This window comes from Talpa europaea (genome assembly GCF_964194135.1).
Source record: "Talpa europaea genome assembly, chromosome: 6".
Lineage (NCBI taxonomy): Eukaryota > Metazoa > Chordata > Mammalia > Eulipotyphla > Talpidae > Talpa > Talpa europaea.
This window is the reverse complement of record NC_140072.1, coordinates 71643891-71661326: the sequence shown is the minus strand read 5'-3', so window position 1 is coordinate 71661326 and position 17436 is coordinate 71643891. Positions and strand designations below refer to the sequence as shown.

The following is a 17436-nucleotide window of genomic DNA, read 5'->3' as shown; positions in this document are numbered from 1 at the left end:
AAAAGAAAGCAAACATTGTACAACAATGAACAATGATGTAAAATATATATAAATTAAAAAAAGAAAAAACCTATTTTTTAATGATTTATCAGTTGTTAACTCAATTTCCTCAACTATGGAAATTAGCTACAGACTTAGTTCACTTCAATTTATTGAACATATCTCCCATAGTTTAACTGGCACACCAGTCAAAGCAGATTTGTATCAGAAAAAGTCTAATTTAATTTTAAAATTCAAATGAGTGAGCTTTAAAATTTCCTAAGTTACAGACAGCAGATAGTAAATCAATATGCTATTATTCAATTCTCTATCATAATGCATTATTATGTATATCCAAAAGTAGAAATTACTTATGAAGTGAGATATGTTTCTTTATTGAATGTATATTATTTACCTGATATTCAGTTTTTAGCAATAATAAAGAAATCCAGTATAAAAACTCAGAAATAAATCCACTAATTTAGTTTGAAATTCCTATTCAGTGTTAGCAGTACCCTCTCAGAACTGTTTGTTTCAATTGGCCATTAAAGTTTAACTATAAAAAATGTTAAACTTTTTTTTTAAAGATTTATTTATTTATGCAGACAAGAGCTGGGGTACAGGCCAGAGGTGCAGGGGGTGAGAGGATTCACCAGAGACAGAGTGGGGAACAGAACAGGCAAAATGACAAACACACTGCTGAGGGGAGCAGCGGGTGAGACAGAAGAGGTCTGCCTCGCCATGTGGGTTTCTCCCTGGCAGGCCAGGGATTGAATTCATGCTGTAGTGGCTGCGAATTTCTTCATAGTGTGGTGCTTAATCCCTTGCGCCACCACCAGGGAGGCCAAAAAAAGGTTAAACTTTTAATAGTGAAACTATTGCATCATAAGACTTTGAGAAGGAAAGGAAAATGTTTTTGTGGATCATTGTGTGTGTGGGTGGGGGAGGAGGGGACAGTTTTAAGTTATCAGTTTTTAATATATTACTTTGTAATGGAAACAACTTGACTAACAGTCTCTCACAGAATTTTAAGTCTATTACAAAGTTTAATGAGAAAAAAAAATCAACCTCTAATCTGTATTTAATACATAAAGACACAATGTTTAAAAAAAGTCTAGTATTTACTATATATACACTGTATGTTAGTAGATGGTAGAAAATGAATGTAAAAAATGAATGTGTAAAATGAAATAAAGATTTGGTATAATTTTAAAGTCTTTTGAGATATGATTTGAATAAATGACATTATAGGAGTGAAGAACACTGACTGAGGATCCAAACACCTGAGTTGAAGTCCTGGCTGAATCACTAACAGGGCTGAATCACTGACTGACTACGAGACTGTTTAAGATGCTTAACCGCTCAATGCCTCATGAGAATCCAAAACCTACTTTGGCTATTTGCTATAGACTTGTAACAACATATACTCACAATTTCTTAACACAGCTCTTTTGCTTTGACATATAGGATTCTCTTTTTGAAAGGACAAATCCTTTTGAAATTAGGAGATGAAAAAGGAATAGTCTTGAAAGCAAAGTTGTCATGACGATCCCACATTCCCTCCAAATCTGCCAGGTATCTAAATATAGAACACCTTATACAATTTCTAAAGCAAAGCTTCATGGTGGGGGGTGGGGGTGTAGGTGGGGGGGATGGGTAAGGACTTCCTCTTGACTGGTGTCTGGGACAATTCATCATAAGTAAGATTTGAGATTCCTTTTTTCGGTAAAGTGAGAGAAGCCTAATTTGAATACACATATATTCATCACAGATGCACTCATCACAAGAAAAGAAAATGCATACAGTTATGGATGGTAACTAAACTTATTGTGTTTAGTATTACAGTATTTGTATATATATACAAATATTGAATCATTTTGTTGTACACCTGGAACTACTACAATGTTTATGCTAAATATACCTCAATTAAAAAAAAAGAGAAAAACATATACATTACCATGCAAATCTACTGAAGTCTAACTTAAGAATAATCTAGAAATTGAATTATGTGAAATCAAAATATACGGATTTAGAAGTGAATTTCTTTGAAGCCAGCCTTAATGCAAATCCTTTGCACACCCTAGGGTGTGCTTCACTACAGTACGAGAAGTACTGCAAGTTGAGAATTCCTTTTGCTACTAGCAGATGTCTCCTTTCTACAATGTGTAGAAATGATTAAACAGAATTATGGCCTGATTTCCAAGGCTAGAAGAAAGTAAAATTCTAATATGTGAAATGGTAAAAAATTAGAAATTGAAAATTTGGAAAAATCAAACTTACATATATATGGCCATTCTGAGTAATTACATATCATATCACCAAACTATAAGAAATATAAAAGCTCCAAATCAGTAGCATTTAAACAAAATGCCTTAGAACCCTGGGGGTCCCACCACCTTCAGGGAATAGGGGTTGTTTAGTAAGGGAAGGGTAAACTCCAGCTAAGAATAGCTCTGCTTTAAACCGTTCTAAGTTTTATATAGTTCTGTGAAGATTGTCGTTGGGGTTAATAAAATTACTCTGTTGTCACAATAAAGCTCAGAATTAGAAACTTAACTGATGGTCTCATTTTAAGTCAAGTGAGTGCTGAAAACCTTCAGTTTGGTAACTTACACTGGTTTGTCAGAAGTTACTTTAAAGTTAAGTGCACCAGCAGATAAGTACCTCCTCTAGTTGGAAAGTTTCCTCCCAACCAGTCTGTCTTTCTCAAATTTCAGTCTTCCTGAATAATCATGATTCCCTATTAAAGGAAATGAGTGAAGAAATCTCTTTGTAAAACATTTTTCCTCTAAATCACTCGTTATAAATTGGTCTTTCCTGTTCTGCATTTTGTGATAAGGAAAAAAGGACATATTTGGGAAATTCTAACTAAGAGAAAATCTGAAGTGTTAACAAAGAACCCAGTCCCTAAATGTGGACTATGCCAAACTGAAAAGGCTACACAAGAAGTTCCTAGTGCTTGGTTCAGTGCATCCTGACTTTTAATATTCTTGGAGCTGTATCACCCTGTAACTACTGTACATTTCATTTCCAAAAGTATTTGTTTAGGGGAAAAATTAAGATAATTTCATTGGTGATAAGCCCAGATGTCATAGTTAGACTGATTGTTAGACTGACTGTTGATTCAGTCATTTTACAAGTATTTCTTCATCTATAGTGAGTATGACTGGAGATACTGGGAACATAAAACTGAAACTTAAAACTTAACTGAAAAGCAAACTTAACTGAAAACCAGTACTGAAACAGATTTCCCTTTGAAGATAACTATGTAGTCAAATTTAAAGATCACTAATCACATGTATCATATATTTAACACAATCTCTCAAAATGTTCCTGGTCTGAAAGTTGCTGAAAAGAACCATGAAAAAGTCATCAAGTTCTACCCAAATCACTTTGAAAAAGGGATTCACTCCTGAAACCAGAACAAACTGTGGTCTATGCAACACATTGTCCTTTTTCCATTATATTTATTGAATGATAAATCAAACAGCAGTGATGGCCATACATAAGAGAGTATTATCTGCCAACTTTATAAAAAACATCATTCCTAGGAAACCATTTCAGTTTCAGTGAGAGTTGGGCAATCATAGTGGAAAAGAAGACACCCGTGGAGAAAAGCAGGCCTGAGATAAAATCCTGATTTGACTAGTTACTCATCAATTAGCCCTAGGCAAGGTCTCAGAGGCTCATTATAATGACATGTAAATTGGCAAAAATAATCCCTAACTTTCAGGGTTTACGTGAGAATCAAATGAAAGAAAAAGAAGAAAACCAAATATAACAGTTTATAAAACACATATTACATAGGTTTAATAGTTACCACAAAAATTAAAATAGTAATATAATTCACGCACCCTCTAAAATGAGCAACTGTAGAACATTCATTCATGTATAAGGCATTACATGCCTGTCAAGGTAAAGGAACGTGAAGTAACACAAGCGAGGTGAGCTCTACCTTCAAGAAACTCAGATTACACTGGGAAGTAACATTTCAACTCTCGGTAGTGGTAATGGTGAAAAGCAGTACCATGGTTGTTTGTTTACATTGCTTTTGTTATTACCCTGCTCACTATCTTCTGACATAGATAAAACTAAAATATGAATAATTTTCATAACCATTAATATTTAAAAGTTATTTAACATTAAGTTATAGAATATCTGGATAGAGACAAATGGATTTCAGTCTCGGGAGACAATTCAATTACTACATGGAAAATGCATCTTGCTCTCTGCTAAATGAGGATGATATCTTCAATATAAACAGTTGAGTGATGAGCTATTCAAGAATGACATGCTTATCTTCCCTTGGTATACTTTCTTCAGTGAATTCTTTATAGAAAGAATCCTTTCGGGCCTCCCCTGGTGGTGCAGCGGTTGAGCGCTGGGCTGCGACCGGCGAGGGTCCCACACGACGCGCAGACCTCTCCTGCGCAGACCTCTCGCCCACTGCTCCCTTTAGCAGTGTATTTCGGTCCATCTGCCTATTCTGTTCCCCACTCTGGCTCTGGTGAATTCTCTCACCCTCCCGCGCCCAGTGCTTGTATAAATAAATAAATTAATTAAAAAAAAAAGAATCGGGCCTCCCGGGTGGCGCAGTGGTTGAGCGCTGGGTTGCGAAGCTGCCCGCAGCCTCTGCAGCACCGGTTCGATCCCCGGCTGCTCCCTGGCCACTGGAGGAGGGTCCCGCATGGCACGCAGACCTCTCCTGCCGCCCGCTGCTCTCCTCAGCAGTGTACTTGGGTCCTTCTGCCTGCTCTGCTCCCTGCTCTGGCTCTGGTGAATTCTCTCACCCTCCCGCGCTTCTGACTGTACCCAGTGCATGTATAAACAAAACAAACAAAGAAGTAATAAATAAATAAAACATGCCTCTATAAAAAAAAAAATAAATAAAAAAAAAGAATCCTTTTTAGAAACATGTCCTAATTTAAAATTCTACAGTCAGATTTTTAGAGTCAGAATTAGGAAAAGTATTTTGTGCAGGTGTTGCCTGAACAACCCAGGAACATGCCACTTAGAATCATCATGCTGTTACTATAGTGAGGTTATAAGCTATTTGAAGGGAAGCCCTTAGTACATTGATTTTTCAACTGGGGTGATTTTGCTCCCCAATGGATATTTGGCAATGATTCAGGATATTTTTCTTTCCACAACTGGGGATCTAATGAGTGGAGAATAGGGAGGTTACTAAATATCCTTCAATGCACAGGACAGTACCACAATAAAGAATTATCCAGTTCAAAATGTCAGCAGTGCTGAGGGTTCGGAACACTGGCTCAGTGTGTGCAAGTATTATCTGTAGTGACACCCACCAGGAAGTGGGAGAAAAAACCAGGCTAACTTACTGGATACTGCAATGCTACTTGGGTTAAACTCATCACCTCATGAGAAATATGTTCCCTTGTTATTCCTTTGTTAGAGAAAACTGAAATCCAGAAAGATTAAATAACTTGCACTGAAGCCAGTGGAGCTGGGGCTCAAATTCAAGGCTGCGACACCAAAAAATATGTGCTTCTTCCTCTGTGCCCACTCTCTCTCAGATACAGCAAGAGAATACATCCCAGAATTCTTCAATTATCTTGTAGGTTTCTACCAGAACTTAAAAACCATGGCTGACTGAAAACTCTGGCTTCTTTCCAACAAATGACACAACCTTTACTTCAGAATTGCTTATTTGAAGAGGTAATTCTTTCAGATTGGGGAACAATGGCATTAGTCTTATAATACTGGATTATAATTCTTTTTGACTATGCACCAAAAAGTGAATCCTCCCCCACTGAGCAAATCTGAGAAAAATGTCAGGACCCTGAAAAGTCCTAATTATGGATGCATGCCTCCTAAGACATTTTAGGATACACAGTTTCATTGACAGCTTCACTCCATCAGCAAATATTCAAAGTACCCTCTAAGGCAAGGCACTATGCTAGGAACTATTATAGATATGTGTACTAACCGTCTAGAAAAATCACACCATGATTATTTTCTAAAACCTTGTTTCTTCCACTTATTCAGTTCTTACCAAATGTCTGGCACTATTGAAAACATCCTCTACTCTAATTTACATTAGATTATGGGTGGGAAAATCTGTCCTCAAGGAGATTAACTTTTACCAGACCATCATTCATGTTAAGTTTTGGTATCAAGCTTTCAATGACTAGATCTTAGTCTACTTTAATTTACTGTAGGATAAGTTCTTTGAAGACTACATCTATTTTACTTACTCTATTTATAAATAGAATGTTTATATTCATAAACAGAATAAAACATAGCATCTGGTACACTGTAATTTCCTAATTAATATTATAAATATTTGCAGAATGGATGGATAGATCAATAAGTAAGTGTCACTCAAAATCCTGTAGAAGTCAGATCAACTGAGGCTCTTTAGTCTCCTCCAATCTGTGATGGTTCCTCAATCTTCCTGTCTTATTTGACCTTGACACTCTTGAAGGGTACTAGTCAGTTATTTTAAAGAGTGCTCTTCCTTTATGTTTTTAATCTCATGATTAGACTTAAGTCAGAGATTTTTGGGAAGAATACCACAGAGATAATAATGTGCTCCACTTGTTGCTTCCTATAGGGAATATATGATATCAGCATAACTTATTAGAGATGAGATTAACCTGGAAAACTGAAGGCTTCTTGCTCCCTTCTCTGTACTTGGAATGTGTGCTACCCACATTCCTGCCCACTCCCAGAAGCTGCCCAAGGACAATTCTTGAGATACAGTGTGTTGTTGAGATCATCTGGACTGTGCACAGGACTAAACCCAGCTAAAGTCTCTACAAAAACTCTAAAGATTTGGGGGATGGGTGTAGAAAATTCTCTTATTTTGCAGCTGCCCAAGATTAAATCTTGTAAGCTCCCTTGGTTCTTAAAACTGCCACCTACCAAAATGGACTGCTCTGCCTTTTTCCTTGGTCTTTCCTTGCCCTCCTTTTACAGGGGCAGGTTTCAGATTACACCTGGAAAGTTCCTGAGGTTGTGACCCAACAAACTGTCTGTTTTGTAAAAAAACATGTCTTTTATATGCTTGCTCTACATGCAGGCATGATAAAGTAAAGACAAGGTGTTAGGGGGAAAGGGGCTGCCCTGTAACAAAGGTTCATGAGATGAACAACAGGAACTGGATAAAGACTACCAAGATTTAAATCTAGTCTGCAAATGTTTACATTAGAAAATAACAGACCTAATTAATTCCTCATTAGTATGTTAGCAGTTTATCTTGCAATCTATACATACAAGTACTGTATATATATCATTGTACTTAATAAGCACATAAGTCACCAAATAATGTAAAACCAGTGATGAATATAACTAACGACTTACTCAAAATTAGACAGAAAGGACATAAAAATATAAATAAATACCTATAATAAAATGAGTACTCTCCATACTAAAGGTTTATTTATTTATTTTTTAAATTATTTTTTAAAAACTTTTTTTTTTTAAAGATTTATTTTATTTATTTATTTATACAAGCACCGTGTACAGTCAGAAGTGCCGAAGGGTGAGAGAATTCACCAGAGCCAGAGCGGGGAGCAGAGCAGGCAGAAGGACTGAAGTACACTGCTGAGGGGAGCAGCGGGTGGCAGGAGAGGTCTGCGCGCCATGTGGGACCCTCCTCTGGTGGCCGGGGAGCAGCCGGGGATGAAACCGGTGCTGCAGAGGCAGCGGGCAGCTTTGCAACCCAGCGCTCAACCACTGCGCCACCGGGGAGGCCCCATACTAAAGGTTTAAACAAAAGATTGTTATGTCTCAGATAAGAGAATCGAAATTAAATATATGGGATAAAACTGGAAACACCACTAATGATGTCCTATAATAAGAAACACCTTGAGTAAAGCTAGTCCTTATTATTATTCCACTATTTGGTGGAAATGGATACAATGACAAACTTTCAGTTCATTTTTTTTTAAAATTTTTTAAAAAAGATTTATTTATTTATACAAGAACCGGGAGACAGGCCAGATGCGCGGGAGGGTGAGAGGATTCACCAGAGACAGAGCGGGGAACAGAACAGGCAGACTGAAGAAATACACTGCTGAGGGGAGCAGCGGGTGAGACAGGAGAGGTCTGCCGTGCCATGTGGGATTCTCGCCAGCCGGCAGGGATCGAACCTGCGCTGCAGAAGCTGCGGACAGCTTCACAGTGCGGTGCTCAACTGCCTGAGCCACCAGGGAGGCCCTCAGTTCATTTTTAAAACCACATAATCTAATGGGATTCAAGTTCACCTTGGGTGGGGAGCCCATGTGGGTAATTATCTGAGCTGCTGCAAAATCACTCACATGAGAAGCTGCAGAGAACCAGAAATAACTGCGCTCAATCAGCTTATCTATCTCCAGACATAGCTCTTCGTCAGTAAAAAGAAATTCTAGACTTGCCTTTGTGGTCAAAGGGAAGAATGTCCTGACTTTCTGATGTAAAAATAAAAAAGTTCCACAGTAAAAGTGAACCACATTTTCAAGGGAAGTGGTTACAGAGAATTCACCTGAAAGATCTCATAGAGTACCTTCAGAGAAGGAGACTGTGGAATGAAGAGAAAAATTTTAGTAATAAGAAGAAAGCAATGCCAAAGTTACAGAAAAGAAAAGATGCATCTGCTATTACTACGTAAACTGAAACACGTAAGTTGTTTCTCAAATGGGAGAAAAAAAACTAGGCAAGTTTTCAGCTTCCTTTTCTGGAAAACAACGTATAGCTGAACATAACCAAAAATACAGATTATTTCTTGTAAGCCTCGGACAGATGTCTTTCCCTCTAAATATCACTCAACCCAAAGGAAAGATCTTATTTTCCATGTTGATTACAAATCCCTGTCTTAGAAAAGGGGTTTTAATGGTAAACATAGCTAAAATAGCAGTCTTCCTCAGGACCCAAGGGAGCCTGTGCTAGGCAACAGCCCATCAACAGAATGGATCTGGGTATTCATAACATCTGGAAGAAAACCAGACAGCTCCAGGGAGGTATTTATAGTCCAGAAGCAAAGAGGTGTAAGGGGTGGGCAGGACAAGGGTGAGTCACACTTTATTCCGTTTTGCTCTTACAGAGCCTTTCCTCTGACTAAGCACAAGTAGCTGACAGCTGACAGGAACTAGGAACTTGGGAGGTGATCATGCTCATCATTACGAATTCTAAAGTGGTAGGCAAAAGACAAGGTGGGAATAAGAACGTGACAGAGTATTGGTGCTCCAGGATGCTTGCAGAACAGCAGGCCAGGGAAATCAGAAAAATGTTTGGGAAAACAGCTTGTCTTTCTCTTGAGTTCTTCCCTACTGTTTCAGTGGAATCTCTACCAATTTTAATAAAAATATCTTAGCTTTTAAAAGGAAAACATCATTGTTCATTTTTGTACACTGTATACTTTCTCCTCTCAGGCATAAGTCCCTGTAAAATTCCCACCACCAATTCACCCGCGAACTATAACCATAGTCCCTTATGCTATTCCCTCCCGTTTTGACCTCTCTGCCTCCCCCTCCCTTGCAGAAAGTCTCTGATAATTTTTTTTTATTATTGTTGTTATTATTTTTTTCCCCCTGCTCCCTTATTTGGTTCCCCTATGAATTTAAAAGGATTTATAAGGGAAAGAATAGCATTAATGGATATTAGGAAATCAAATACTCCCATTCATGTAGCAAAACTTTTGTTTTATCAAGGACTTTGCAATCTCTGGCAATCAAGTCAAGGGAGGGGCGAAAGGCAGTGGTAAAGAGGGGTTTACACAGTCTGAAGGCTAGTCTCCTCCTGAGGCCAATTCCAATATCCTCCTTACATATGCTTGGGAGTCTCACCTCCTTCCTGGCATGGTCCTGGCACCCTCTACTGTGCTGACTTAGAGAACTCAAAATGTTTTGTCACAACCCTATATAAGCAAGTTCTTAAGTCTTTTCACCACCTTGAATATCATCCAGAACCCCTCCCCTGTCCTCTGTTCCTGCTGACTCAGCCCCTCAGGTTTTCCTTCCCATGAATTGAACCGCCACCCTTCTCATTGCGGAAGTCAGGACTACCACAACCTCACAGGGGATGTATAACTTGGTGACAAGATCACACCCCAGCTCTCTTCGCTCCTGCTACTGGAAACCTTCCTGCTTCTGTTCCACCTCAACTGTCACTTGCCATTTCCATCCTTGACAGGAAAAAGATTCCCACTGCCCAGGGAAGGAGCAAGGAAGAACTGAGAGAAAGAAAAAACCTTTTTCTATTTCTAGGGTTTTTGTTAGAGGGGATATGTACTTCTGGGACACAGCAGGAGGTCAAAATCTCTGTCCCAATAAATAAAAAGTGTCCCCTAATCAAACTCTTAAAGCTGTTTCCAAGAGTTGTACATACACGGTAGGTTTGTATTTAATGCATCATGATGGACTAAACAGCCTCTCTGCAGACTGGCCTGGGAACCTCTCTCTCATGAGGCATTATTTCTATGGGAAAATGTTGCGTGAATGGCAAACAATTGGCTTACTAATGACCTTTCAAAACAATCTTTCCTTCCTCAGGAATGGTATGTAAAACAGGGAAATTATAAAATGTGCTAGACAAAAGAAGAAATCAGGGAGTAGCTGAGACGTCCTTGGCTATAACATAATTCTGCACAGGCACACTATGAAACAGAAACACATATGTACACAAATATGTAAGGAGTATGTTAGAAAAAGTAAATTATCTAAGTGGACTTCCCCTCACTCTAGTCTGTTGTTAACAGCATAGGTTTGGCCTCCCTAGACTAGTCCCAAAAGTAGACATTTATTGTAAAAACTGGTTTCAGTAATGATTAAGAGCACAAAGGAAGTGTAGACCACACGGTAAATGTCCAGGATCAAGAAAAACAAGGACTGGAAAAAAAAATATAAGGCACACCGAAGAGCTAAATATGGACAGGGTATTTCCCCCAAATAATCAATTTCTTAGGAAATAAATGCATGGAGATCCCACTCACTACCTGAGAGTTGTGGAATAGGTAACAACTCTTCCTTTACAAAATACATCAGTGGTGTTCTCAGAAGAGGGCAAGACACACAGGCAGGAATCAGGAAGGTATGTGTAGGGATAAGCAAGTAGGGACCTGAGTGGAGAAACCAGAAAAGCTGTGCTGAAAGGATTTTGTCTCCTAAACTCAGTTCTGACAGGGCCCAGTCACGAGGCATTGTGGGTTCTGAAATAGGAAGGCAAAATAAACAGCATAAATGATGGAACCTATGAGGGCATTCCATACATAAGCCACTGTACCTGACAGGTACCAAGTGGCTGACACAGTATCAGGCACTTCAATATAATCTTTGATATGGAAACTTAAAGTGAAGAAGGATGCCTTGGAAAAGAAGGGAAGTAGAAGGGATGGGTGGGCAATGCTACCTCTGAGTTTCTGTCCAGGCTGACTCACCTCGTAGAAAAGTCCTTCTGGGAACTGCTGGAAGCACTGCGCACACACAAAGCACTGCTCGTGGTATAGCTCGCCATTGCTGTTGACGATCTTCTCCGCAGGGGCAAAGCCACCCCTGCAACGCTCACAGGTGGCGTTGGCAAGGGCGTTGGCCATGTTGCTGTAAAACACAGAAGACAGGAAATCACAAAATGTCAACCTTTTTTTAGACTTAAGGCCAAACAACAGGACAAAATGAGGAGCAAATTCTATCTTTTCACAAAAATCCTATTTTATCAGTAAAGTCCAAGTCCTTGTTTGTGTCTTAGATACACTTAAATCAAACTGTTTCTTCTTCTTTGTGCTAGCATCTAAATGTGCTCCTCCTGGGCCTCCCCGGTGGCGCAGCGGTTGGGCGCTGGGTTGCGAAGCTGCCTGCAGCCTCGGCAGCGCCGGTTCCATCCCCGGCTGCTCCCCGGCCACCGGAGGAGGGTCCCACATGGCGCGCAGACCTCTCCTGCCGTCCGCTGCTCCCCTCAGCAGTGTACTTCAGTCCTTCTGCCTGCTCTGCTCCCTGCTCTGGCTCTGGTGAATTCTCTCACCCTCCCGCGCTTCTGACTGTACCCAGTGCTTATACAAATAAATAAATAAAAATCTTTAAAAAAAAAAAAATGTGCTCCTCCTGCTCTGAATCTCTTTTTCTTTAACATTTCTGACATTCCTCTTGCTAAATATGCTATGAATGAGTGTCTATGACCTATTGAGTACTTGGCCTAGAGATAAAAGTCAAGTGTTGCCACTCAAGGAGCTAGAATTTACAGCTTGATATATAGCTTAATTAAAGACCCATAAGTCAATATCATAAAGCCAATTTCTCTCCCTTCTGAGACCAGAATTTAACTGAATGTCAGCTGAATATCAAGTGATAGCCTGGACACAGGTCATCCATTTTGAAAGCAACAGTATATGTAACTCTTAAAACCAACCAAAATGCCTTAATTTTATAATCTCATTGGTAATACAAATCTTAAACACAATATTATAAAATGTATCTTAAAATCATAGAATTTTACATTATAAACATACTTTTACATATGACAAAATGCACGTTCAGAGGGGTAGAGTAGTACAATGTCACAAAACTGATCAGTAGAAGACAGGGGTGAGAAACCAGGTCCCCCACTCAAAAAATCATGACCAGATTAAGATTACAATATGAATTTCAGACACTTGAGGACGACGACATCAACATAGTTCACAGATCAGGAAAGTGAAACCAGGCAGTCAGGTAAACATTGATAAGCCCAGCGACTTGGTACTTCATCAGTAATTTCACCATACCGTAAACCACACGGAGGCATTCAAAGTATTTTTATGATTCTATGTAATCACTGTGTGGTTTAGAAGAAGAAAAGCATATAAAAAGCTTATAATCAAATACTTAGTCACTCTCTAATGAACTGTCCAGACTTCACATAAAGAACTGTTTTGCCTGAAAGGGCTCCAAGTAAAGAAAATCCCCTAACCAGAACAGTCATTGGCCAAGCCTTCCTTTATAATTCTGCAAGTTTATTTTCAGATTCCCAATCAAAGTACAAGCTCTACCTGTGGTCCATACCCCGGTATAACCCAGATTGGAACGACATACCTCATAAGATTACTCCAACGTTCTCTCTCTCTCTCTTTTTTTAAGATTTAATTAGTTAATTAATTAATTAATTTATTTAAGAACCAGGGTATAGACAAGATGTGTGGGAGGGTTAAGAGGATTCACCAGAGACAGAGTGGGGAACAGAACAGGCAGACTGATGAAATACACTGCTGAGGGGAGCAGCGGGCGAGACAGTAGAGGTCTGCTGTGCCATGTGGGGCTCTCGCCAGCTGGCGGGGATCGAACCAGCGCTGCAGAGGCTGCGGACAGCTTCACAGCGCTGCTCTCAACTGCCTGCGCCACCAGGAGAGTCTCCACTCATAGTAACTGCCTCGTCCCACATCAATGTCTAAGTTTTGCTGTTTCCTTAGCAAAAGTGTTCCCGCATATCTTATTTCACCTCAACCTTACCCCAGCCTCCAAAGGAGGACAGCTTTGCCTTCTCCAAAAATGAACAGTGTTTCTGTTTTGTAGCTTTGCCATAACTTACTCTATGTAGAAGTACCATGTTCATAACTCATACTAATCAAAACTTAATTTTACTTAGTAGAATTGAATACATAATTTAAATGTTACCCCCCAAAAAAGGAAAGGAGGCAGCCTCACTGCTGGGTAAACCTGGCCTAAGTCTCATATTGAAACATATTTCTGGCTATTCTCCTTTGAATCTGCCTACACTTATTCGAGTCCATACTATCACACTTGAAGCTTCATTTCCAACTCACCTGAAAGAAAAAATGACCTTATTTTCTACCTTGTCATTTTAAAATAACCTGAGTTAGGGAGAGAAATCCATAAATTTCCCTTCTTTACCTAACTGCAATAACCCAGATAAATTGTGGTAGTTTCAGCTAAATTCTGGAAGGGTTGCTTTCCCTTTTTCCTGACCAAAATCCACAGGTATTCCTGTCGAAGTATGGCATGTCCACATATGCCCAACAATCCTTACCACTGTTTTGAGATGAGAAAAAGTACGTAAAAAGCACTCTGGAAACCAGAAGATGCTACTCAAATATAAAAAATTATTAATTTTAAATACTTTCAAAAGATTCACCAAATCCTCAATAATTTTAACAGACCTCTCCAAGAGCTAGAAAAGCACATTCTGATTCACTACTCCCTAGATCAGTGGTTTTCAAAATGTCACTGTGACTCTTTCAGGAATTTGAAAGATCCTTCTCCCCTTTCTAAGTATATCTCTAGGGGAGGCCATATTTTATTTATATACTTTATCTAAAATAACAGGCTACAAAAGGACGGATGCAGAGGCAGATATGAGAAACTGTCTTTTTATGAAGATAGACATTAACAAAATTTGCAAAAATATAAGTATTTTTACAATATAAAGAACTTTTAGAATAACTGGGACCCATTTGAAACCTATATGTTATAAACCAACGTTACTTAAATAAAAACAATTTTTTTAAGTACTTAGAAAATTATAATTAAACAGTAATCATACTGTTTGGTGAACTTTCAGGATGCTTTTTGGTTGTACACATTTTTGCATTTTAATGCCAGGAAAGTTGTTTCACATACTTTGATAAATGAAGCACTTGAGTAATACCACTCTTCCCAATAAGTTGTTGTTGTTTTAGAAAGTTATTTTTCATGAAAATCAGTATTAATGGCTATTATTAACTTGCAGTAAGCTTATTTATTTTTTAATGACTTAAAAAATGTTAATTTTTTTTATTTTCTAGCACATGAAATATTGATAAACAAAAGCCCTCTTAGGACCTAAGTGATTTTTAAGTATAAAGGGGTACCATGATTAAAACCTTTATCATGGACCTGTTTACACAGGTTTCCCCTGCTATCAAAAAGTAGAATGAACATTCTGTTTGGTATGAGTTGGAGGGTTTTTTTTTGGGGGGGGGGTTGGGGGTGGTGTCTGAGAATGCTATTCCCATTAATTTACTATATGGACAAAATTTTGCACTTTCCCAAACCTCCAAAATAACTAATGAATCATACCAAGTAGGGACTTTCTACTTTCAGAGAGTAGAGAATATGTACTCATTATGATATTGATTGTTTTTATTCAAGTCCAAACACTAAAGTAGTTAGAACTAGAAAATAGGAAAACATTATAGCAAGCATATAGTTTTTCTTACACACAGGAAAAATAAACTAGTTTTAGATATAATGTAACATGTACTTTTGAAGAGGTTATTTTTTTTTAAAATAATGAGCAGCAAAAGAAACAGAACATTAGAAAAACTTTCAGAAAATAAAATAATCTCACCAACCTACTGAACTGTTCACATTTCCCCCTCCTGTCTTATCTTTGACCATCTGGCTCTATACATTTTTTTTTAAAGGACTTTTAAAAGAGTAGTTTTAGGTTCACTGCAAAACTGAGCAGAGGTACAGAGTTCCCATCCAGCTCTGCTCCTGCACATGCACAGCCTTCCCCATTACTAACATCTCCTACCAGAGTTGTACATTTGTTACAAATGATAAACCTACATTGATCTATGCCTTGTTCAATTTTATAGTTGATTTTTATATATAAGAGCATATGTCAGAAGTTACTTTTTAAAAGTATGAATGATAGTTATAGCTGTCATTTGTTATTTATAATTAATTGGTTAATTTTTCATAAAAGTTTTTCTGAAAAAACTAAAACAGAAATGCTGAGGATAAGAAATATATACTTTAGGGAATATATATGTAAAAAACCTTTAGTACATAATCTTCATCACTGGCCAGTCGTGATTTAACTGATCTACTTCCACAAATCAACCTCATATAGAAAACTTACTATCATGGAGCTTTCTGTTACTCAAGTGCCTCATTTATCAAAGTATGTGAAACAACTTTCCTGGCATTAAAATGCAAAAATGTGTACAACCAAAAGGTATCCTGAAAGTTCACCAAACATTTTGGTTAATGTACAATTATAATTTTCCAATTACTTAAAAAAATTGTTTTTATTTAAGTAATGTTGGTTTATAACATAAAGGTTACAGATGGGTCCCAATTACTATTAAACAGTTCTTTATAAATTGTAAAAATAAATAATAGTTGTGCTACCACAAAGCACAGTTTAGTGGAAATAGAGAATCAGGTTAAGTTTTCTTTAACTCTTAATTGACAAATTGGGGATATGCAATAACTCCAAGCTTTCAAATTGAATGAGTTCAAATTGGCCTCAACACTACACACTGCACTATTTATATAAAGATTTGCTAGATCCCACTTAATAATATAAGTTGAACTAACTTTTAAACTTAATGGCAAGATATATATATATATGTATATATTTATGTATATCTTTATAAGCAGTTTATAAATCAATTTTTCATTGTTTCCCTCAGCCTGCACTTTATTGTTGTGGAGAGTTTTAGAAAAGAAAAATTTCTATTGTAAACACAGACAAGGAAAACCCCAAGCTTCCCTTTTGGACTGCATAATGAAAATATACTATCATCAGGAATCTACTGAAGACAAAGACATTGCTACTCTTTAAAGGTAGCACTTTCCTCCAGATCTGCATTTCATCCAGTGGAAGTTTTAAGTGACCAAGAAGCCGATCTGTCTGCTGGAATATGCGGCACTGTGAGCAGTCCTCTAAGCACCCGTCACCCAGGAAAGCTGTTACTGAAAGTTGAGGATATGAACTCGCAGTTGGTTAGTGCACAGAAACCCAACGAGGCTACATCTGGAAAACGGGGATTCCAAGAGAGGAGACACTTACAATTTCGCATAAAAGTCACAAAACTCCTTGTAGACTTTTACGTCACTATGCCTGCGCTGCAGTTTGGACTCAGCCCTCTCATCTTCATTGCCATTAACCTGGTAGGTACTGTTAAGGGCTGTCTGGGGCATTTCTTCATTCTCAGGGATAACACAAGGGCGCATCCTCCCTGGGAACGCCATCTTCGGGAGCTCATGAGCTCTGAGCCCAGGCGGATAGCAGTGGGACAGGAGAAGGGAGAAACAATATCTACTCCTCCCCCACTTCCCTGCCAGGGACACTCCCACTGTTCCCACACGCGTCAGCGCCAGGCCAGCAGGGTAGCTCCTGACCCTTCATGTTAAGAGCTCAGACGTCAAAGCAGTCAGTATGACAATCCTAATTTACTGAGGCAATTAGAAAACCTTTCACAGAAGCAGTGACACAGTCCTTGCAGGAGCAGGCTTCCTGGTATACTGTGTCTGAAAAAACTGGTACAGGAATAGAGATCTACTTGGTAGACCTCCAAGAGAAAGAAATTTCCATGTGCTCTGGTAATCTGTCACCAGGCTTTCTATATACACTAGCACTGTGCTTCTTGACCTTGGTGGGTGTGTAAGTGTCTCCTGGACATCCTGTCAAACACCATGAGAAATTCTGTTTCGAACAAGCTCTTTGGTAAGACTAATGCAGCTGGAATGCACTCTGAGGGGCATCATAATGCCCAGGCAGCTCATTCCATGGCTGCCTTCCCCAGGAATCTGGGAA

At 38.5% G+C, this 17436-nt stretch overlaps 1 protein-coding gene across 6 annotated transcripts in view; it reads right to left on the bottom strand.

Moving 5' to 3' along the window:
• The window catches only part of LIMS1 (LIM zinc finger domain containing 1), a gene marked incomplete at both ends in the record, with an annotated part of 151834 nt that overhangs the window by 13095 nt on the left and 121303 nt on the right, over positions 1-17436 (bottom strand). For 4 of the 6 annotated variants that reach the window (XM_084234719.1, XM_084234718.1, XM_084234717.1 and 1 more), the window contains one exon: positions 11357-11516. In XM_084234719.1, coding sequence (XP_084090845.1) covers positions 11357-11516 — 160 coding nt within the window. Of the gene's footprint in view, positions 1-11356; positions 11517-16689; positions 16872-17436 lie in introns of those variants that run through there. The other 2 variants (XM_084234715.1, XM_084234714.1) reach the window with 1 other exon arrangement.